The 24,724-nt window shown below is 51.4% G+C and overlaps 1 protein-coding gene across 1 annotated transcript in view; it reads right to left on the reverse strand.

Annotated features, from left to right (window-relative positions):
* The window catches only part of SCARA5 (scavenger receptor class A member 5), a 145,852-nt gene that overhangs the window by 116,822 nt on the left and 4,306 nt on the right, over window positions 1–24,724 (reverse strand). The window contains exon 2 of the mRNA XM_054022767.1: window positions 23,461–23,579. Within this exon, the coding sequence (XP_053878742.1) occupies window positions 23,461–23,572 (112 nt within the window). The 5' untranslated portion in view covers window positions 23,573–23,579. The remainder of the gene's footprint in view (window positions 1–23,460; window positions 23,580–24,724) is intronic.

Below are 24,724 nucleotides of genomic sequence, written 5' to 3' on the forward strand. Positions count from 1 at the left end.
TAAGATTCCTAAATTTAACTCTATGTGTGTCAGGGATAATCTGAAAACTTCGCAAAACAGTATCTTTAAATTTACAATAGTCTAAAGCATCTTCAATAGATTCATAGATTCTAGGACTGGAAGGGACCTCGAGAGGTCATCGAGTCCAGTCCCCTGCCCACATGGCAGGACCAAATACTGTCTAGACCAGGCCTGCACAACATGCGGCCCGGCCCGCGTGGGCTCACTGTGCGGCCCGTGGGGGGTGAGTAGGTGAGATCACTGTGCGGCCCGTGGGGGGTGAGTAGGCAAGCGGCGGGTGAGGGAGGGGGGCTGAGGAGGCGAGCGAGCGGACAGTGGCGGGGGGGGGGATGTGAGGAGGCGAGCGGGCGGGCACTGGAGGGGGGGCAGGTGAGCCAGCGGCGGGGGAGGAGGCAGTTGAGGAGGCGAGCGGGCGGGCAGTGGCGGGGGGTAAGTAGGCGAGCCAGGGGGAGGGGGGCTGAGGAGGCAAGTGGCGAATCTGTGGCTGACCTGTTCTGCTGATCTGGTCTGGCTCCCATCCCCTCTCCAAGGGTTGCAGCTGTCTGGAGGTGCTGCCTTCCACGCCTTCCTCATTCACACCTCATTCATTCAACAGGGCAATTGATTACAAAGTGGGGGGAAGATCTTATTCTACTTCTAGCAAAAAAGACATTTTTCTTTTACCTTAAATTATACTACCTTGGGGGGCCCACTATAACATATTACCAAGGTTCAATACCGCTGTTTTGGTGGGGGGGCGCTGGGGAAGGACGGTTTGTTTCCGCAGGGTGGGCAGTGCTGGGGTTGTTTCCAGGGGGTGGGGGGTGTTGTTTTGGGGGGCTGGGCGGTGCTGGGGGGGGGGTTCAGCCCTCAGCTGTTTTCTTTTGAGTAATATGGCCCTCGCTGCTTTACGAGTTGTGCAGGCCTGGTCTAGACCATCCCTAATAGACATTTATCTAACCTACTCTTAAATATCTCCAGAGATGGAGATTCCACAACCACCCTAGGCAATTTATTCCAGTGTTTAACCACCCTGACAGTTAGGAACTTTTTCCTAATGTCCAACCTAGACCTCCCTTGCTGCAGTTTAAGCCCATTGCTTCTTGTTCTATCCTTAGAGGCTAAGGTGAACAAGTTTTCTCCCTCCTCCTTATGACACCCTTTTAGATACCTGAAAACTGCTATCATGTCCCCTCTCAGTCTTCTCTTTTCCAAACTAAACAAACCCAATTCTTTCAGCCTTCCTTCATAGGTCATGTTCTCAAGACCTTTAATCATTCTTGTTGCTCTTCTCTGGACCCGCTCCAATTTCTCCACATCTTTTTTGAAATGCGGTGCCCAGAACTGGACACAATACTCCAGCTGAGGCCTAACCAGAGCAGAGCAGAGTAGAGCGGAAGAATGACTTCTCGTGTCTTGCTCACAACACACCTGTTAATGCATCCCAGAATCATGTTTGCTTTTTTTGCAACAGCATCATACTGTTGACTCATATTTAGCTTGTGGTCCACTATAACCCCTAGATCCCTTTCTGCCGTACTCCTTCCTAGACAGTCTCTTCCCATTCTGTATGTGTGAAACTGATTTTTTCTTCCTAAGTGGAGCACTTTGCATTTGTCTTTGTTAAACTTCATCCTGTTTACCTCAGCCCATTTCTCCAATTTGACCAGATCATTTTGAATTATGACCCTGTCCTCCAAAGCAGTTGCAATCCCTCCCAGTTTGGTATCATCCGCAAACTTAATAAGCGTACTTTCTATGCCAATATCTAAGTCGTTGATGAAGATATTCATAGAATCATAGAATATCAGGGTTGGAAGGGACCTCAAGAGGTCATCTAGTCCAACCCCCTGCTCAAAGCAGGACCAATTCCCAACTAAATCATCCCAGCCAGGGCTTTGTCAAGCCGGGACTTAAAAACCTCCAAGGAAGGAGACTCCACCACCTCCCTAGGGAACGCATTCCAGTGTTTCACCACCCTCCTAGTGAAATAGTTTTTCCTAATATCCAACCTGGACCTCCCCCACTGCAACTTGAGACCATTGCTCCTTGTTCTGTCAAAGATCATTGAGTCCAACCCCCTGCCTTCACTAGCAGGACCAATTACTGATTTTGCCCCAGATCCCTAAGTGGCCCCCTCAAGGATTGAACTCACAACTCTGGGTTTAGCAGGCCAATGCTCAAACCACTGAGCTATCCCTCCCCCCTGAACAGAGCAGGTCCCAAAACAGACCCCTGCGGAACCCCATTTGTTATGCCTTTCCAGCAGGATTGGGAACCATTAATAACAACTCTCTGAGTACGGTTATCCAGCCAGTTATGCACCCACCTTATAGTAGCCCCATCTAAATTGTATTTGCCTAGTTTATCGATAAGAACAGCATGCGAGAACGTATCAAATGCCTTACTAAAGTCTAGGTATACCACATCCACCGCTTCTCCCTTATCCACAAGACTCATTATCCTATCAAAGAAAGCTATCAGATTGGTTTGACACGATTTGTTCTTTACAAATCCATGCTGGCTGTTCCCTATCACCTTACCACCTTCCAAGTATTTGCAAATGATTTCCTTAATTACTTGCTCCATTATCTTCCCTGGCACAGAAGTTAAACTAACTGGTCTGTAGTTTCCTGGGTTGTTTTTATTTCCCTTTTTATAGATGGGCACTATATTTGCCCTTTTCCAGTCTTCTGGAATCTCTCTCGTCTCCCATGACTTTCCAAAGATAATAGCTAGAGGCTCAGATACCTCCTCTATTAGCTCCTGGAGTATTCTAGGATGCATTTCATCAGGCCCTGGTGACTTGCAGGCATCTAACTTTTCTAAGTGATTTTTAACTTGTTCTTTTTTTTATTTTATCTGCTAAATCTACCCCCTTCCCATTAGCATTCACTATGTTAGGCATTCCTTCAGACTTCTCGGTGAAGACCGAAACAAAGAAGTCATTAAGCATCTCTGCCATTTCCAAGTTTCCTGTTACTGTTTCTCCCTCTTCACTAAGCAGTGGGCCTACCCTGTCTTTGGTCTTCCTCTTGCTTCCAATGTATTGATAAAAAGTCTTCTTGTTTCCCAATAGGCATTCCATTGAATACATTTCAAGCTTTACCAGTTAATGTTGCAGTCAGAGTAGGAACTCCCTTATCATCAGGGATTTCATGTATCACGCGCCGCCTCTCAAAGGTAGTCAGATGTTCAGCAATAGCATCATCTTCACTGTATGCAGGGCAGAAGTGTTCCCATGTGTGGATTTTTGGAGTGATGGGCGTCGTTGGGGTCGGGGGGTTCTGGTTCTGATTTTCTAGCAGGTCCAGTTGGAGTTTTCGCTCTCTTTCTCTTTCTCTTCCATGGCTCTTCTGTATGCAGATTCCTCTCTGGCTGCCTCTTCTTCTTTTATCCCCAATTCTTTCAGTGGCAATAAACTCTGGCGCTCCCTCTCCTTTTCTGCAGACTGACGCCTAGAAAGCGCTAACTCAGGGGTCGGCAACCTATGGTACGGGTGCCGAAGGCGGCACGCGAGCGGATTTTCAGTGGCACTCACACTGCCCGGGTCCTGGCCACCGGTCCGGGGGGGCTCTACATTTTAATTTAATTTGAAATCATAGAATCATAGAATATCAGGGTTGGAAGGGACCTCAAGAGGTCATCTAGTCCAACCCCCTGCTCAAAGCAGGACCAATTCCCAGCTAAATCATCCCAGCCAGGGCTTTGTCAAGCCGGGCCTTAAAAACCTCCAAGGAAGGAGACTCCACCACCTCCCTAGGTAACCCATTCCAGTGCTTCACCACCCTCCTAGTGAAATAGTTTTTCCTGATATCCAACCTGGACCTCCCCCACTGCAACTTGAGACCATTGCTCCTTGTTCTGTCGTCTGCCACCACTGAGAACAGCCGAGCTCCATCCTCTTTGGAACCCCCCTTCAGGTAGTTGAAGGCTGCTATCAAATCCCCCCTCATTCTTCTCTTCTGGAGACTAAATAATCCCAGTTCTCTCAGCCTCTCCTCATAAGTCATGTGCTTGAAATGAATGCTTCTTAAACATTTTAAAAACCTTATTTCCTTTACATACAACAATAGTGTAGTTCTATATTATCGACTTATAGAAAGAGACCTTCTAAAAACGTTAAAATGTATGACTGGCACGGCAAAACCTTAAATCCGAGTGAATAAATGAAGACTTGGCACACCACTTCTGAAAGGTTGCCGACTCCTGCGAGTCTAACTTCACAATTGCTTCACTACTTTCACTTCCTGCTTTTCTGTTCCTACTTCCCTTTTCCTGAAATAAGCAAACAGAAGATAACAAAACTGTGACCTCCTCCTGACTGTCCTTAGCCACTGCACTGAAGACTTACTTAAAATCACAACTATCAGTGCTTAAAGTGTGAACTTCACTTGGAGTAACAAGCAGTGAGTACACACACCTGCTCACTGCTTCACTGTGACGTTCTCCTGGTGTTGTCTGGACCGGTGATCTGCTAGGTTCACTCCAATCCTCGACTCTGGGAGCCAGCCGTACCCTGCTCCGCTCTGAGAACCCGCATTCCTGGGATGTTCACGCATGGGCTTGCTTTAAGCCATGAGGATACATTTTCAGCCTCATAACTATATACATGAAATTATAACCTATAACATCACTGTAACAATTCCTAAAACATCACTATAGCATCATGAGCTTTCCGAAGACACCCAACGTGACAAACTTTGCATACCACCCAGTCACTTTACAAGAATCAACATGGGGGTGTAGGGTGTTCCCCCGAGCTACAGAACATCACCTTGGGAATGAGGGGTTTGGGGTGCGGGAGGGGGCTCATGGTTGGGGCAGAGGGTTGGGATGCTGGAGAGGGTGAGGGCTCCAGCTGGGGGTGCAGGCTCTGGGGTGGGGCCAGGAATGAGGGGTTTGGGGCGCAGGCTGCCCCAGGGCTGCAGCGGGGAGACAGGACTCCCCCCAGCCCTCTCTCCTCACAGCAGCACCTGGGCTTAGTGAGAGCTCTGGGGCTGGGGGTGGAGCCAAGGGAAGGCGCCTCTCCCCACTGCAGCCCCAGAGCTGGGGGAGTTAGGTGCAGCCTTAGAGGGAACTTAGGAGGGGCGTCAGGTGTAACGCTTGTAGGATACATGCAGCCCGGCACAAGTGCTGATCACCTCAGGAGGCAGTTACTTCACAAGCCAGACGCTGCCAGTGGCCACAGTCCTTCAGCACAGGACTACTTGGTACAAGGGGTTGGCTCTGAAGTGACCCCGACCGAGCCCACCATGTCTGTTCCCATCCTAGTGCTGGCTGGGAGGTGATATTTTGATAAAAATGATTTTGTTCCCCCCCATTTCTGTTGAATTTTTGTGGGGGCTTTTCATACATTCCAAGGGGACCCCTGAGATCAGCTAGTCTCACCTCCCGTGTAACAACAGGCCACAGGCCGTCCCCAGAACAACTCCTGTTTGAATTAGAGCGTCTCTCTTAGAAAAACATCCCGTCTTGACTTAAACATTGCCAGTGATGGGGAATCCTCCAGGACTCTTGGGTAATTGATCCAATGGTTAATTACCCTCCCTGTTAAAAATGTACGTCTTATTCACGGCCTGAGCGTGTCTGGCTTCAACATCCAGCCACGGGGGCTCGTTAGCCCTTTGTTGGCTAGACTGAAGACCAAATATATTGATCCCCATGCAGGTACTTCTGGACTGTGACCAAATCACCTCTTCATCTTCCCTTTACTAAGCTAAACAGACCGAGCTCCTTGAGACTATCACCGTAAGGCAGGTTTTTAATCCTTTAATCCATTCTCATGGCTCTTCTCTGACTGCCTGACCTCACGTCTACTAGTTAAACCCTGCAAGGGGTCACTCCTGGTTTGCACAGGTGTTCAGTGCAAGAAGCACCAGGTTCCTAGGGCACTGAAAAGGGAGGACCCAGGGAGGACACGATGGCAGGGGTTTATTGAGTGTCTCAGGAGACGGTCAGAGGAAGAGCAAGGTCTGGAAGCTGTGGGAAGGAGAGCGTAGGCCAGGCATTAGGGGAGTAGCCCAGGCCAGGCATTAGGGGAGTAGCCCTTAAGCACTAGCGTGACTGCGCAGAGGAACAGACTCTCAAGTATCAGAGGGGTAGCCGTGTTAGTCTGAATCTGTAAAAAGCAACAGAGGGTCCTGTGGCACCTTTAAGACTAACAAGGGAGCCGATCCAATCGTCACTGTTGTGGCTATCCTGGAACGCCTTGGGCAGCAAGAAGGATTCAGGAGCAAGCCCTGGTGCCAGTGCCTGGCTGCTGAAGAAGGGGGAACGGCCAGTGGGTCTGCAAGATTGCAGCAGCCCCTTCCCATCTATACCTCAGCTCAACCCTTCTCTTCCTCCAAACCCACTGTCCACGCTGGGAACCCGGCAGCACCAAGCTTCACGCAGCATGGGGTGTGTCTATCTCTGCACACCCTGCCTCTGCCCTGGACCAGCATGGGCACTGCTGAGTTTGTTGCTGGGGGAGGGGATCAGGCGTTACTCCTTAAGGCAGGGGTGGCCAGCCTGGGGTTCCGGAGCCACATGCGGCTCTTCAGAAGTTCATATGTGGCTCCTTGTATAGGAACCGACACCGGGGCTGGAGCTACAGACGCTAACTTTCCAATGTGCCGGGGGGTGCTCACTGCTCCACCCCTGGCTCTGCCACAGGCCCTGCCCCCACTCCACCCCTTCCTGACCCCTCCCCTGAGCCTGCCGTGGTCTTGCTCCCCCCCAGAGCCTCCTGATCAGGAGGTGCAGGGAGGGAAAGGGAGGCGCTGATCAGCAGGGCTGCCAGTGGGCAGGAGGTGTAGGCTGCTGATGTATTATTGTGGCTCTTTGGCAATGTACATTGGTAAATTCTGGCTCCTTGTCAGGCTCAGGTTGGCCACCCCTGCCTTAAGGAGTAATTCTGTGGGCAAGGGGATGTAAGACGGGCTGAGCCGCTGAGCGGTATTTTCCAGCCTTGTTTTGGAATTTATAAAACTCAGATCTCCCCTCCATGCTGGTGGAGGGCCCAGGGGGCCCCTCTGAACAAGCGATCAGCCCCACTGCCACATGCCAGGCACATGCAGAGTAATTCCCCCCCAAATTACACCCACCAGCACATCTGGTTTTCCGGTCTCCTGGCAGCGGCCAGAGATTCTCTCCACAGGCAAATTTTCACCTAATCTGGCAAGCCAAGGATTTAGGCTGTCCTCACAGCTTAGTTACTACCCTCTGCTTGTGGAAACATCTGGCTGGCCTTCTGCTGTGCTGGGATGATCCTGGGTCGATCAGATCGCAACCGGCACAGATTCCAGGGGAGGCGTCACAGCCGGAGCAGAAGAATATCTCTACAGTGTAGCTCCATGATTGATGGCCCCTGAGGATCAGGCGCCATTATTTCAATAAAATCAGACAACCACAGCCCTGGTGGAACGCCCTCGACTCCACAGCTGTGCCCCCTTACACCAGGGTTGAATTTGGCCCAGTGGGGTTTTTTTCGGAGGGGTTCCCACAAGGTATCAGCAGAGCTGGGTAGAAAAATTAACATTTGCAATGAAGCCCGTAAGCAGACAGGACTCACCTGGCTCCAGGCTCTGTCTGAATTTGAAACTCAAACTGAATTCTACAGGCATCTGGGCCAGGTCATGGGCTCAGATGGAAAACTCACTGGTGGCAAGCATGGTGGGTTTGCAGGTGAGTTCACATTCAGAGCTATTATCTCTCTGATGTTTGAAACTAACAGCCCTGCTCCGAGCAGCCCCCCGTACATTGGGGTGTGTGAAATCCCAACCCACATGTGCAGCTCGGACCCCATCTGAACCAGAATCATCCAGAAAAGCGTGGAGCAGCTCCCTGCAAACCAGATTCATTGTGCCTCTAGCAAACAGCTCCGTACAGACAGCGTGAGCACTCGGGCTTCGATAAGTGTGCAAAGCAGGTGTAACTAGTGGCTGGGTGACCTCAGATGACTCCAGAGATGGACAAGCCGCTGAAAGCTAGGATGCTTCTTATCTCAAGTAGTTTGCTCTGGAAACAGAGCTGCAAATCTTACAAGATTTCCCAGCACTGCCTGGTTCCAGCCATGGCGAATGCACAGACAAGGCTTTACAGGGTTGGTTACGTTGCATTTCACGTTTGGGATGTCACAGCCGGGTCTTCGTGCACTGAACAGCCAGGCCCCTGCCAGCTGTGCTAACAGAGTCTCTGCATCCCCAAGTGATCGTGGTATTTCCTCTCTGAGTCCCTGCCAAATCCAGCCAGTAAAAACGCAAAGGAAGACTAAGAAAAAGGCAACACCTGACAAGTCAGTCGAACTTCAAAGAAGTGTTGGGTTATTACAGTAGCACCTAGCAACTCATAGACTTTAAGGTCAGAAGGGACCATTATGATCTTCTAGTCTGACCTCCTGCACAACGGAGGCCGCAGAATCTCACCCACACACTCCTGTAACAAACCCCTGACCTGTGTCTGAGCTACTGAAGTCCTCAACTTGTGGTTTAAAGACTTCAAGGTCCAGAGAATCCTCCAGCAAGTGACCCATGCCCCACGCTGCAGAGGAAGGCGAAAACCCCCCAGGGCCTCTGCCAATCTGCCCTAGAGGAAAAATCCTTCCCGACCCCAAATACAGTGATCAGCTAAACCCTGAGCATGTGGGCAAGACTCACCAGCCAGACACCCAGGAAAGAATTCTCTGTAGTAACTCAGATCCCACCCTATCTAATGTCCCATCACGGGCCAGTGGGCATATTTACCGCTAATAGTTGTGCTGGGCGCTCTGAAGAGACAGTCCGGTCCTGAAGAGATTACATTATAAACAGGCAAGGCTGGCAGAGGGTGGGAAGAAGGAAACAGGTGGAGGATGGAGGGAGAGAGAGAGAGAGAGATGAAATGTCTTCCCCAGCCACGGAGTCAAGAATAGATCTCCTGGGTTCCAGTCTAGTGTATCACCCACTGCCCCATCCTGCCTCTGGTATTTGTTTTTTATATTAAATCTGAGTGCTGGTCGTCTGACCCTGACCAGCTGCAGCTGACAAGCTCACACGGGCTTTAAGCCTAAGGTCTTGGCCAAATTCCCAGCTGAATCATGGCCTGCCGCCTCCCTAATTTGCCTTGCGGTTTCGCTGGGATGTGGTCTCCCCAGGCCCCTGTCAGAGCACTGCTGTTGACTTTAGGAGCTGCCACCTTCCATGCCCGAGCTGACCAGATAATAAGAGCCCTTGATATATTTTAGTCCTGCCAGAATGGAAATCACAGCACAACCCTAACTGTGGAGTCACTACCGATGTCTCTCCACTTATAGCTCCATAATAGATTGTTTTTACATAAGAACGGCCGTACTGGGTTAGACCAAAGGTCCAGCTAGCCCAGTATCCGGTCTTCCGACAGTGGCCAATGCCAGGTGCCCCAGAGGGAATGAACAGAACAGGGAATCATCAAGTGATCCATCCCCCGTGGCCCATTCCCAACTTCTGGCAAACAGAGGCTAGGCTGCATAAAGGGCTCCAGCCAGTTTGATATTATATCTTAGCCAGATGTAATCTCCTAAAAGAGATGGGAAGAAGCAGAAATGAGTGTCCAATTCCTTCATATGTGTTCCAAGGGTGGAGATACATCCATCTTATCCCCACCCCCTGGGATTCAGATTCCAGGCAAGAAGGTACCATCTAGTCTGACCTCCGGTATAACACAGGTCAGAGAACTGCCCTGAATTAATCCCCGTTTGCACTAGAACGGCTCTTATTAGCAAAATAGCCAGTCTTGATTTTAAAATGGCCAGTGATGGAGAATCCACCACAAGTCTTGGGAAACTGCTCCAATGGGTAATTACTCTGTTAAGAGGGGACACCTTATTTCCAGTCTGAACGTGTCTGGCTTCAACTTCCTCCCATTGCATCGTGTGAGACCTGTCTCTGCTAGACTGAAGAGCCCATTATTAAATATTTGTTCCCCAGGTAGGTACTTACAGACTGGGATCGAGTCACCCCTTAACCGTCTCTCTGGTAAGAGAAACAGATCAAGCTTGTTGAGTCTCTCACTTGAAGGCCTGTTTTTCCAATCCTTTATTGTATTCATTGACAAATAATTTATGCTGAAATAAAATGAGAGCATATCCTAAAGCAGAATCACAAAGGGGCAGAGTTAAGGTTAATTCTGTATTTCCCCATCCTTAACATTGCATTAAGGTCAGTTTTTGGCCCAACATTGACCCTGTGCCTATTAGAAGACAGACCATGACTCCCTTCTAGCCCAGTTAATGATGGCTACCAAGTATGCCATCAGATATTAACTATTGCTGGTTGCTAGCACCTACTTGGGCCAGATTTGAACCAGAGACTGCTGACAGAGCTTATTCTCAATTGCTTGAGGTCTTCCATGTCTCAGTTCCAGTGGAATTTTGATGCAGCAGACCCTCTTTTAAAATTAAATCTCCTTTCTAGCTTTGCCAGACTTCCAACTCTGGCTATGTCTATACTGCCAAGAAAAACGTGCAGCTGGCCTGTGCCAGCTGACTCGGGCTCCCAGGGCTCAGGCTGTCCAGTTGTTTCACTGCAGTGTAGACCTAGCCCAAGCTCTGGGGCCTCCCACCTCACAGGGTCCTAGAACCTGGGCTCCAGCCTGAGCCCGGAAGTCTACACTGCAGTGAATCAGCCGGGTGAGCCTGAGTCAGCTAGCACGGGCCAGCCGCAGGTATTGCATTGCTGTGCAGACATACTGTGATGGGTTGGATCACAGAAACCCTCTTGGGAGCTGCCACCTAATATACCAAGACTACCCCTGCTCCTGTTTTCCCTGCCAGCTCAGGACTCCAGCAGCCTGTCTTGCTGAGCCAGACACTCCCGTCTGCTCCAACACAGACCCAGGGTCTGAATCACTTGTCCCAGAGCTGCAAGTTTACCCGAAAACAGCTCACAGAAGTGTGCTTGTCTTTAGCACTCAGATGCCCAACTCCCAATGGGGTCTAAACCCAGATAAATCCATTTTACCCTGCATAAGGCTTATGCAGGGCAAACTCATAAATTGTTCGCCCTCTAGAACACTGATAGAGAGATATGCACAGTTGTTTGCTCCCCCAGGTATTAATACATACTCTGCGTAAATTACTAAATAAAAAGTGATTTTATTAAATACAGAAAATAGGATTTAATTGGTTCCAAGTAGTAACAGACAGAACAAAGTAAGTCACCAAGCAAAATAAAATAAAATGTGCAAATCTATGTCTAATCAAACTGAATACAGATAATCTCACCCTCAGAGATGCTTCAGTAAGTTTTTTTTCTCAGACTGGACACCTTCCAGGCCTGGCACAATTCTTTCCCCTGGTACAGCTCTTGTGGCAGCTCAGGTGGTAGCTAGGGGATTCTTCATGAGGGCTCCTCTCCCCTCTCTGGCCTTGGCTACACTGGCAATTCACAGCGTTGCACTTGCTGCACTCAGGGGTGTGAAAAAACACCCCCCCGAGCGCAGCGCTGTAAAGCACCAGTGTAATCAGCGCCTGCAGCACTGCACGCTCGCTTGCAGCACTGCAACCTATTCCCCTCGGAGAGGTGGAGTACTTGCAGCGCTGCGAGAGCTCATGAAGAGCTCTCTCGCAGCGCTGGTGGCGCGACTACACTCGTGCTTCACAGCGCTGCCGTGACAGCACTGTGAATCCAAGAGTGTAGCCAAGGCCTCTGTTCTCTTCCACCCCTTTATATATCTTTTGCATAAGGTGGGAACCCTTTGTCCCTCTGGGTTTCCACCCCCCACCCCCCTCACTGGAAAAGCACCAGGTTACAGATGGATTCCAGTTCAGGTGACATGATCACATGTCACTGCACGACTTCATTGCCCACTTGCCAGCACACACATATACAGGAAGACTCACAGGTAAATACAGCCATCTGCAGACAATGGGAGTCATCAAGATTCCAAACCATCCTTAATGGCCCACACTTTACATAATTACAATAGGCCCTCAGAGTTATGTTTTATATTTCTAGTTTTAGATACAAGAGTGGTACATTTCTACAAATAGGATGATCACACTCAGTAGATTATGAGCTTTGTAATGATACCTTACAAGAAACTTTTTGCATGAAGCATATCCCAGTTACATTATATTCACTTATATTTTTATAAAACCATATAGACTGCACAACGTCACACATAGCCTCCCAGGCGGTCACAGAGGGTTTAACAACAATACAGTACTGAGCACTGCTGTGGAACAGCATTCGGCACCTCATCTGAAAGCATTTCACGAAGGTAGATTAAGTAACGTTATTCCCATTATACAGCGGGGGAAACTGAGGCACAAGAGCTCAAGACTCCTATTTTCCAAAGGTGGCCTCTAACTCTGGGTCCCTCCTGTTCTTGGGGGGTGCCCCTTTCGAGACATTTTGGCCCCGCTTTTTAGAGCCGCAGAGCACCCACAACTTCAAATCAAGTCCGCTGGAGCGGCTGATGGTCAGCACGTCCGGCAAGCAAGACCAAGGCGTCTCTGGCGAGGGACCCAGCATCAGAGGCCACGGAGGGGAGCCTGGCCCATAAACTCCGGGAGCCTCTGTGTCCCCATGTGTGAAATGATCCGAGTGCCCCGTGCAGCACCGTACAGCGAGGGACGGGAAGAGAACCCAGGCACCCTGGCGGTCAGTTGGCCTCACTATTTACTGGGTGGTGCTGATTCCGTCCGGCAGTGAGATTCTGATTTGCAGTGGCAAGGCGTATCCACAGCTCCCATTGACTTCGCAGCGGAACGGCAGGTGCTCACCACCCACTGAAACCCAGGCTTGACAGAGTGTGCGGAGGAGGAGCTGCTAGCGATACGCCAGCCTCAACCGCCCCAGAGCCTGCGTGCAATTTGGATCCTCATGCAAACGACTGCAGCCTCCAAAGGGTTACGCTGGGTGTAGAGCTGCGAGGGGCTGCAGCCGGCGTATGAAATGATAAAACGCTGAGGTCACTCCCTGACCGCGGGCGGGGCCGGATCCCTCGAGGAAACGTTGTTTTAAGAGGCGATGCTGAGCAGGGATTAAGCTGTGAAATGCAGCATCCCCAGCTCTCCTGCGGAAGTCAATCTGCAATTCATTAGCAGCATGCGGTTCCCATTTGCTGGCCAGGGCATTCTGTCACTGGCCAAACAGATGGAGCTGGGGGGTTCAGAACGAGGAGAGCTGCAATATTTTTCTGACATTAACACTTAGATCAGGTCCTCAGAGGGCGCACGAGGAGCTGGCCTCAGCCCTCGAAACCACCCACTCCCTTCTCGCTTTCACAACCTTCCAAAAAGGAGCCCAGGGCTTAGGGTTTGCTCTCATCGGTAACCAAGGGGAAAAGCAAATATTTCTCCCTCCCCCTCTTTCCCCCCACAAAGGATTTTACAATGTAGCCAGCCCAGTGGGGCACCCTGATCAGCCAGCTCCGGCCCCCTCGCTGTGCCTTGCCCAGAGCTGCTGCTATCCCATTTTCCAGGGTTCACTTTGTAACGAGCAGGTTGGTGTGTAGGTCTTAGTGCCACCGCCCACGGCAGGACGGCATCAGAACAGCTCAAATGTGTCATAAGCCTTATACAGCAAACAACTAACGGAGAGGCACCATTAACTCCAAGGGCTCCATTTTGGGAGCCAAATTCCATCCCTCCTACTGCTGTGACGTTCTGAGCACCTAGGGCCAGCTAGGATGGCGGACAGGGCCACACATTTGTTACAGTATTTTTAGACATTTCGACAGTTCAAACCACCAAGATGCTCATTAGGGTACCATCTCATGGCCCAAGGGGACTCCCGAAGGTCGAAGGAGGAAGCCCCCCATGAATTAATTTGTTATAAATAACTCACATCTGAGAACAGGTGAAGAAGGAATACGCTGAAGTGGGGGAGGATGGGGGCTGGGTCTGATGGTCAGAGTAAGAGGCAGGCACAACACCTTGGTCGTATCCTCAGCTGGGCCACCAACTCGCTACGTGAGCCCAGGCCAGTCACAAACACTGCAGTTAGCTGGCACGGGCCAGCCGCAGGTGTCTGACTGGTCTCATGGGTCTCGGGCTAAGGGGCTGTTGAACTACAGCATAAATGTTCCGGCTCTGGGATCCACCCACCTTGCAGGGTCCTGGAGCTCGGACTCCATCGCGAATGTCAATTAAACACCCTTTAGCCCGAGCCCGAGTCAGCTGGTACAGGCCAAGCATGGGCTTGTAATTGCAGTGTAGACATACCCTTCAACTTTAGCAATAAAACTGAAAAGAAATATGGCGAAGGGTGTGTGTGCGAGGTTTAGTTTGTGTTTGTAAAGACCTTGGAGACTGTAAAGGTGTGCACGGTCCTGCACACCCCCTGGTGTCCAGGTGTGGAACTGCAGGTGATCCCCACCCTTACTTTCACCCAGTTGGGGAGTCAAAATGTTCCCTATAAAGGATCTGAGACGGGGGAAGCCGGAACAAATTAATCCAAACCCGTCGGTCGCCTGGAAGCAGGTCTCAGGGAAGGAGAAATCACAACAGACCGCCCATAAAGCCCTCGTCTCAGCGTCCTCTGGGGTCCCAAACTCATGCGAAGTCTCTGAGTCTGGGCAGGGTAGAATCCAGGAGCGAGCGCATCGCCTCCTGTAGGCTCAGTGACTTCACAGCCCTTCCCTAGGCCTTGCAGCCAGACCTGCTCCCACCTCAGCGCAGCGCCCCGTTCCAACAACCCAGCCTCAGAGCCTCCTGGATTACACCCAGCCAGCCCCTTAAGGGGTGGCACACTCCTTCACAGGGCCCTGGCATGTCCAGTGCTGCAGAAGGACTCAGAATGTGGAGCCCCTGGGGCTAGCCCACTAGCTGGCTATATTCAGGTCAACAGTACTTGGCTTCGACAGATACAATGCAACCTTCAACAAAACCCGGCAGGCAGACTCGAGCTCCAAAGAGTATTAATGCCACAGCCCTGTTTGGCACCCAGCGGCCCCCCCAGCTCAGTGTGACATCTCTGCTTGCGGTCGCGGTGGGGCAGAAGCTTTGCCCTTGTGTCTGGGCAGTGCCCCACATAACATCCATCCTCATGCTGTCAAAGCAGCTCCCTAGGATTCGTGGCGGTAGTCTCACAACCCCCCTCGGAGGTGGAGAAGTATCCACCAGAAGTAATTTATAGAGACCAGAGGGCTCAGTCCTACTCCTACAGCGCAGTGATCTTGCAGGAGTTTGAGGCACAGCTAGGAATACAGCTCAGAGCTTCTGAATGTCTTACCCACTAGACCAGCCTTCCTCTCCAGCTGTCCCTCCTCCTCCTGGGACCTGGGCTGAGCCGGGCAAGCGCGGAGGAGCTACAGGACCTGAGCCATGAAGTCTATGGGAGCTTTGCTAGGCCCAGGAGTGCAGAATTTGGCCCATCTGCCTTTCTAGCTGCAGAAATATTGTACAGATTCAGGTGCAGGTGCGTGTCTCCCAAACAGCTCAGCTTTACAAGCCGGACCACCCTGGGTGGTGGCAGCGCGTCCATTAGGAAATGCCCTCAGGTGGATGGCTGGCATCCATCCCAAATCCCTCTGCCTCCTTTACTAGGTTTGCCTGCCAGCAGCCAAGGCTAACTCAAACTGTTGCGATAGACGCCTACAGCCGCCACACCACCGCCGCGAAGGAGCCAGTCCCCTCTAGGAACCACTCCGGTCTCACTTCCGTTTGAAATACGTTACAGAAGAAAGCACAGACATAAGGCAGCCTGGTCTATAGGACAGAGCACTGGGCTGTGAGTCAGGACACCTGGGTTCTGTTTACTGACCTTGTAGTGGGGTGGTCACCTGCTCCTGCCTTAAAAGGCTTAAAACAGCCTGGGGAGAGGGCTGTGGCAGGGAAGGAAAAGCGGGGCTGTTTGGGGAAAGCGGCCTCAGCTGGTGGCCACCCCCCAGTCAGGCCGAGGCTGGCTTAACGAGGGCCCAGCTGGCCCTTATAAGAGAGCTGGGGCCAGAAGCCAGAGATAGAGTCTCTCTCTAGCGGTAAAGAGAGAAGGGCCTGGAAGCTGAGAGGGTACCAAGACTGGAGCAGGGCTGGGGGAAGGCCAGAGGAGTTGGGGAGCTTTGGCCTAGAAACCCCCCAGGCTGTAGGCCTTGTTAAAGGCCAGAAAAAGGTACTGTGGGCAGGGCTGGGGGAAGGCCAGAGGAGCGCCGGCCTAGAAACCCCCCAGGCTGCAGGCCTTCCCCTCTGTGCACCTTAATTTCCCCTGCGTGTACCGTGTGGATAACAGCCACTGTTCTCCTGTGTAGAGAGCCTGGAAATCTATCCAGGAAACATGCTCTATAAAGAGTTAATATTGGTATTATTCTGCCCTATGTAGGTACTTATCCCACACTCACCACCTTGGTATCTGAGCGCCTTCCAGTCCCGCATTAAGGAAAGTAACTAACATCAGTGCTACAGGCCAATGGCAAGGACGCCAGCACTCGCTGGCTCGACTCGGGGGCCGCTTGTCATGTCCCAAACCCGACTGAAGCGCCGACGAAAGAAGCCCCAGGATTCTGCCTTGCCCACAGGCAGTGGACTGCACTCAACCGTGGTCGGACAACGCGTGGAAGGCGCGGATCTCTCCACCACAAATGGAAACTCATCGACACAACCCCCTTGGGGGGAGGAGGGGTTTTTGGAATCGCTAGATTCAATTATAATCCCAGCCTGATGCTTTTCTAAGGTTGCCCGACAGAAAGAAGAAGACGACGAACATCTGGCCCATGTTTGTTCTCTCCTCCTCTCCCCGGGGGGAGAAGCATGTGCAGGAGAGAGTCTTGCTTTGGATTTTACTCCCAGGCAGACAGATACATGTTGCTCTAGGTTTATGTTAGAGAAGGCAGGTCAAAGGAATGCGGGATGATCTGAGGGTTTGGTCAAATTTTTGCATATCAATGAGGAAGGGGGAATGAAGGAAGGGAAATTCCACGAGTCAAACCAGAAATCACCACCATTTTTTGGTGTTTCTAACAGAGAGGGGGAGGGGAAGATCACTACACCGCGACACACTGGCATCAGATCTCCTGTTGTAACAGCCAAACGAAAATTAAGCTATCGGCTCAGTACAAACATTCAAACAAACCCTCTCAGGCAGACTGGAGTTTTCTGTCCATTCGAGGTCACCCCAAAGCCCCATGTTCCAATGCAATGTAGCCCAACCAATGGGACTCTTGGAGCACTGGACAGGACGTACCTCTGCAATCAGTAAAAAGCAGGACCTTCCAATCCTGCCCCCTGGAACACCCCACACGTTACCCAGGCAGCGTCTGCTGGATGTTGCCACCTCGTGGTAGCTACAACTTTTCCATGCAAGCCTGTGGTAATAGCTCTGCCTCCCAGATCGGTGCACTCACCCCAGACCACACAGGCCTTGCGACGGGTTGATAAAGTGCCAGTGGATCCCAGCCACCTAGCCTGTGGAATGCAGAGCTGTTGGCGATCAATGTGCAACCCAATTCCATGCACCTGGGGCTAAATGTATGGCTGGCTACAATAACTCCCCGGGGAGCTCCTGGGAGACCAGCACTGGCCTGAGCAGAGCCGCGCGTGGTGCCAAGGCTGGCAGAGATGCAGTGATCATAGCACTGCCAGAAGAAACAGTCTCCAGGCTGGCCAGGTTGATTGGGACCTGGGGGGGATTGCACTGGGTGTGCTGGGGCAGACACTGGAGTACGTGTTGCTGGCAGGCAGGGCTATTAGGCCAGAAACGCTCTGTAGGAAGACAGCCGGCTCGCGATGCAGTGAATTCTACACCCTGCAGAGCTGTTTGCTGCGTTCCGCCTTCACCACTCTTGTGTGTGCATGAGTGAGGGTGCCCTCTGGTGGCTGAGCCAAACCCAGGATACAAGACCTACTACTGCCAAGGGCCTGAGTGCCAGTCACAGAAGGATGAGAACTCTACTCCCAGCTCCCCTTGTGTGCGAGGAATATCATGGTGATGGTGTCTATTGTCTGGAGACAACAGATTCATGAGAAGCTCCGGGAGCAATGCATGGCCTAATGGTTAGAGCCTGGCACAGGGAGCTGCGTGTCTGGGCTCAGATCTGCCACTAACATGCAATGTGACAAGTGGTGCTGACATTTAAAAAGGAGCCTCTGCTTCGGGGTGCCTAATGCTTAAGCTGTCCCTGGTAGAGAGGCTGATAGAACTGCTCAGCCGTGTGTGTTTCCACCCAGCACACACACACACACACACGCAAACACACACTGCCCCAATGCAAAAGGGGACCTTTCAGAAAGCCTTTGACAAGGTCTCTCACCAAAGGCTCTTAAGCAAAGTAAGCTGTCACGGGCTAAGAGGGAAGGTCCTCTCATAGATCGGAAACTGGTTAAAAGACAGGAAACAAAGGGTAGGAATAAATGTTCAGTTTTCAGAATGGAGAGAGGTAAATAGTGGTGTCCCCCAGGGGTCTGTACTGGGACCAGTCCTATTCAACCTATTCATCAATGATCTGGAAAAAGGGGTAAACAGTGAGGTTGCAAAATTTGCAGATGCTACAAAACAACTCAAGCTAATTAAGTCCAAAGCAGACTGCGAAGAGTTGCAAAGGGATCTTACTATAAACTGTGCAACAGGGCAACAAAATGGCAGATGAAATTCAATGTTGATAAATGCAAAGTAATGAACATTGGAAAACATAATCCCAGCTATACGTATAAAGTGATGGGGTCTAAATAAGCTGTTACCACTCAAGAGAGAGATCTTGGAGTCACTGTGGATAGTTCTCTGAAAAAATCCACTCAATGTGCAGCGGCAGTCAAAAAAGCAAACAGAACGTTGGGAATCATTAAGAAAGGGATAGATAAAAAGACAGAAAATATCATGTTGCCTCTATATAAATCCATGGTACGCCCACATCTTGAATGCTGCGTGCAGATGTGGTCACCCCATCTCAAAAAAGATATAGTGGACTTGGAAAAGATTCAGAAAAGGGCAAGAAAAATGATTAGGGGTATGGAGCAGCTTCTGTATGAGGAGAGGTTAAAAAGACAGACTTTTCAGCTTGTAAAAGAGACCACTAAGGGGGATATGATAGAGGTCTCCAAAATCTTGACTGGTCTGGAGAAAGTGAATAAGGAAATGTTAGTTACTTCTTCACATAACACAAAAACTAGGGGTCACCCAATGAAATTAATAGGAAATAGGTTAAAACAAACAAAAGGAAGTATTTCTTCACACAACGCACAGTCAACCTGTGGAACTCCTTGCTGGAGAGAATCTAGTGAAGGCCAAAACTATAACAGGGTTAAAAAAAGAACTAGATAAGTTCATGGAGGATAGGTCCATCAACGGCTATTTGCTAGGATGGGCAGAGAGGCAACCCCATCATCTGAGTGTCCCTAGCCTCCGACTGCCAGACGCTGGGACTGGACGACTGGGATCACTGGATAATTACCTCCTTCTGTTCATTCCCTCTGAAGCACCTGGCACTGGCCGCTGTCAGAAGACAGGACACTGGGCTAGATGGACCCTTGGTCTGACCCAATATGGCCGTTCTTATGCTTTTATGAGTCATGCACCGGGACAGCCCAGGGGTCTCTCTGAACGCACACCCAGCTCGCCTAGTCTAGAGCTGTGAAAGCGTCAGAGCCGCCCGCTGCAAGAAACATAATCTTAATGTGCTTCCATGGCAGCCACCACTCAAGGAGGCTTTTATAAACTCTCCCTAGCTGGAGGTGGGTCTTGGGAGAGCTAAGAGGTGGAGCCAGTCCCATAACTCCATCCCCCTACGAAGGCTTAAAAATGGAGCCCCCTGCAGCAAAGCCACCAGTCCTGCCCTGTCCTCCAAGACTGCCAACCACCTTTCCCTCAGCTACCACAGAAGTCAGAGGTCGATCTATCAGCCCCCAGCCCATCCATCAGTATCCAGTCAGAGCCAACTAGAATCCCAGCTTTACCACACACCGGTGGTGGGGGGGGGGGGGGGTTGGTGGTTTAAATGGCAAAGTGAGGATGTTGACTCTCTATGCCCCATTCAGTTCTTGGCATCTCCACTGAGACTGCCACCAATTCGTGACAGTCACAGATGTGGGGCTTTTCCCCCAGACGGATGCTTGTCCACTGAGATAAGGATGGAAACACACCCCCGCCCCACACACACACACAAACTCATGTCACAAAGGCCCATCATTCAAGGCTGAAACTCGCTGTCCCATTGTAAGCTGGGTTTCCTGTCTCCCTTCCAGAGTTCAGGCTGGGTGGGGTGGGAAGGCTGGGTGGGGTGGGAGTCAGTAATGGAGAATTATATGGCAGTGGGGAACCGGCTGGATCCTTTCACTGGCCATTTCCAGACTTGCTAAGGTTGGGCTGTAGAAATTTTGTTTCAAACAATGCAATATTATTTTCGGCCGTTAGTTGGTCTCCACGGAAACACACACTCAACCATAACTCTTTCCTGACCGAGTCCAGTTTGTTGTGAATAACAGCTTTGGGTCACGTCTCACCTGGGCTGGATTTGTCAGGGTGAAAGACCCCATGGCCTAGTAACAAGTCTCCTCCACCAACTAGCATTTAAAATCTCTAACTTGTGCTCATTTTCGCTCATTGACTCCGGATCAGATCCGACCAGCATGCCAGTTAAAATAATAATACCTAGCTCTTATCGGTGATGGTTTTCCAGCTCTGCAGATTCACCTGGGATCTGAGAGTCAAGCTGGGTCCTTCCCTTCCCATGCATTATCCCCAGTAATAAACATTTTGCAGGGCCAAGATGCTGTTGGTTGCACCTGAGCAACCTGCTCTGCTGTTCATGGGATTGCACCTACCTCATAAAGCTGAAAGGGACCCTGAAAGGTCATCGAGTCCAGCCCCCTGCCTTCACTAGCAGGACCAAGTACTGATTTTTGCCCCAGATCCCTAAGTGGCCCCCTCAAGGACTGAACTCACAACTCTGGGTTTAGCAGGCCAATGCTCAAACCACTGAGCTATCCCTCCCCCAAGTGTTCTGGATTGTAATTTAGGAGGCAATTGATGCCCAAGAAGGGACAGACTCCAGCTCGCTGGAGGTGTACTATGGTGGCTCGGCAAGACTCTCACGGGAAAAGATCTGCTGATTAAGCAGCTGCCATTTTGACACATTATTATTATTATTAATAATCACATACAAAAACCTACATTCAAAGAATGATCTTTAGGCTGCAAAGTCGAGCACTCGGAAGTTAGGAAACGCCAGACAGACAGTTGCACGTGCAACCCGCTCTCTGGTGCCGTGCGTGTCCCGCGTGTGCACTGACGCAGTCAGCGACTAACTCATCACGCAGCGGCAGGCAATGGCCGTGTGCTCGAGCAAGGTCTGGGCCAAAGGGCTGGAGCCGCAGCCAGGCCTGGCCATGAGCACACAGACCCAAGCTCTGCAGCTGAAGGGCTGGCCCGGAGTTCCCCTTCCAGCAGTGGGACTCTCCACGCCCATTTGGCAACGCTGCCGGATGGAGAGGCGAGTCCCAGCCCCACACCCCTTCCGCCCCACCCTCTCTTGGCAGCCGCGTCCGTGCTCCAGCTGGCCCCACTCTACCAGGGCATGCTGGAATATCCAAAGCTGAATCCAAACCCAAAGCCCGAGAGCATCCCCCACCCCAAGCCCTAAGACGTGGTCCCTGAGGCTGGCCCGCAGGGAGTCCACGCCCTGGTGAGGTCAATCAATGCAGCCTGTTCCCAAGAGCAGCAGCTAGCCGGAATGGAGCCTGGACCCAGGGTTCACATGTCTGGCCAAGGCCCCGCTTGGGCTGCAGGACGTCCGGACACTGCCTGGCCTGACGCCGGGTGTCCAAGAGGGACTTGTCAGCCCCTCGGGGAGCAGTCTCCCATAACTATGTATTCCCTGGGTCGGGCGCTATTCAATATTTTCATTACTGACGTGGATAATGGAGTGGAGAGTACGCTTATAAAATCTGTGGATGACACCAAGCGGGGAAGTGCTTTGGAGGACAGGGTTAGACTTCAAAAAAACCTTGAGAAATCGGAAAATGGGTCTGGAATCAACAAGAGGCAATTCAACAAGGACAAGTGCAAAATATGTCACTTAGGAAGGGGAAAAAAAAAAAAAAAAAAAAAAATCAAATGCACCACTACAAACTGGGGAATAACTGGCTAGGGGATTGTACTGCTGCAAAGGGTCTGGGGGTTACAGTGAATCACAATATGAACATGAGGCAACATTGTGGTGTAGTTGCGAAAAAGGCGAATATCCTTTTGGGGTGTATTGGCAGGAGTGTCATATGGAAGATAGGGGAGGTAATCATCCCACTCTTCTTGGCACTGGGGAGGCCTCAGCTGCAGGACTGTGTCCTGTTCTGGGCAACGCACTTCAAGGAAGAAGTGGACAAATTGGAGAGAGTCCACAGGAGGGCAACTAAAAGGATAAAGGTTTAGAAAACCTGATCTTAGAGGAAAAGGTTAAAAAAAACTGGGCATGTGCAGTCTTGAGAAAAGAAGACCCGATAACCGTCTTCACTTATGTTCTGGGCTGTTATAGAGAGGGTGGGGATCAATTATTCTCCTTGGCCACTGAAGGTAGGGCAAGAAGGAATGGGCTTTGTCTGCAGCAAGGGAGATTTAGATACTAGGGAAAACGCTCTAACTCTGAGGGGAGTGAAGCTCTGGAACAGGCTTCCAAGAGAGGTTGTGGAATCCCTGTCATGGGGGATTTTTAAGAGCAGGTTGGACAAACACCTGTCAGGGCTGGTCCGGGTTTATTTGGCCCTGCTTCAGCACAGAGGCCGGGACTTGATGACCTCTCGAGGTCCCTTTCAGCCTGTCATTTCTATGGTTCTATGATTATCTGGTTTGAACAGGTCCCTACAAACCTCTGCTCTTTGGACCCAGTGGAAGAAACCTCCTGAGGGCAGGGGACCCGAAAGCCCCTTGAGGCACATGCTAGGAGCTTTGTCTTGTCTGGGATTTTTACGATTCAATCCAACCAGAAACAGAGGCAATGGATATATGGGTAGGACTCTGGGGCTTTTGACATCCAGCCAACATCCACGCTTCATCTGGCCTGGGGTTCATGTTCTCACCAGCACCCTTGCCCGCTTGCACCCCTAAACGCAATCCCTAGAGTTAACGTAGCGATGGTCGCCCCGGAAACTGTTGCATTATTTGTGTTGGTGGATTTCAGTGCGTAGTGCTGGCCTGACAGTTCTAGGGACTGAAATCCCCAGCTCAGGTACAACACGGTAACCGTGCAAGCGTCCCCCGAGCTGCCCTGCCCAGCTGCCTCATCTCTCTAGTGGGGGGGAGGGCAAGTTCGGTGCTCAGGGGCCCATCCAGGCCTTGGTCCATCTGCTTAAAAATTTGAGATGCAGAGAACAGCTTTCACGGCGAGTTCTCTGCTACCTTTCCGTGCACATGGCCACTGAGCGAAAGGGCCGAGTGGTTCCATTGCATCTGGAGCTCCCCCTCACCCCAAAGCAGCTGTGAGGATTAACACCATCTCTTGTTGGAGCTCATGCCCCCAGGGCGTGGGAGTGGTGTCCATTTTTCCATGGGCAGAGAGTTCCTGCAGAGCCTTGCTCAGGGAGGCTCTCCCGGCACTTACCATCCTCGCAGAGGTTCAGTTTGGACAGGTTCCTTCCATCAAATGACTCCTCAAAGATGGAGCCATTCTCCCGCTCGCTGAAGGTGTGCAGGTACATGGCCTTGTTCTCCATCCTCTCGCTGCCGGGGAAACAGAACAGGCAGGTGAGAGACTGCACAGGGGGACGGGGGGGGACGACACACAGACAACACAGGGCTCTCCACTAGCTCATGCGGTAGATGCCTCCGGGTTTGGAGCTGACGGAGCATGGTTTTCGCCCTGGCTCTGCAGGGTTGTGGGGGGAAATATGTGGGTCATAGAATATCAGGGTTGGAAGGGACCTCAGGAGGTATCTAGTTCAACCCCCTGCTCAAAGCAGGAACAACACCCACTAAATCATCCCAGCCAGGGCTTTGTCAAGCCGGGCCTTAAAAACCTCCAAGGGAGGAGACGCCACCACCTCCCTAGGTAACGCATTCCAGTGCTTCACCACCTTCCTAGTGAAATAGTGTTTCCTAATATCCAACCTGGACCTCCCGCACTGCAACTTGAGACCATTGCTCCTTGTTCTGTCGTCTGTCACCACTGAGAACAGCCGAGCTCCATCCTCTTTGGAATCCCCCTTCAGGTAGTTGAAGGCTGCTAGCAAATCCCCCCTCATTCTTCTCTTCTGGAGACTAAACAATCCCAGTTCCCTCAGCCTCTCCTCATAAGTCATGTGCTCCAGCCCCCTAATCATTTTTGTTGCCCTCCACTGGACTCTCTCCAATTTGTCCACATCCCTTCTGTAGTGTGGGGCCCAAAACTGGACACAATACTCCAGATGCAGCCTCACCAGTGCTGAACAGAGGGGAATAATCACTTCCCTCGATCTGCTGGCAACGCTCCTACTAATGCAGCCTGTAAGCGAGCAGGACTCACCCCCGCGGCACCTCCTGCTGGTCATCCATGGGAATTAGCTTACCAGCCCTCTGGAGCACCCTCTGTTGGCCAGTGATCCACTACTGCTGGGCCCCAGTGTCCCTCCCAGACCCTGGTGCCCCTTTCTCTGAGGTGCTGCCCCCCTGGCAGTACCCCCACTCTCAGGTTCTGGGTCTCCCCACCCAGGGGAACCCCCACCCACTAACCCCACCTTGCCTCAGTCTGGGCTACTGCCAGTCACCATCTAGCCCCACGCGCTGGGGCAGACTGCAGTGTATCAGCCACTCATCACCGGCAAAGGGGTTCACACCTGCTGCCTCCTGTAACCCAAGTGCCCCTTTGGCCTCACCCTAGACCTGCAGCC

The sequence above is a fragment of the Malaclemys terrapin genome, chromosome 3 (genome assembly GCF_027887155.1).
Source record: "Malaclemys terrapin pileata isolate rMalTer1 chromosome 3, rMalTer1.hap1, whole genome shotgun sequence".
NCBI classification, from domain to species: domain Eukaryota; kingdom Metazoa; phylum Chordata; order Testudines; family Emydidae; genus Malaclemys; species Malaclemys terrapin.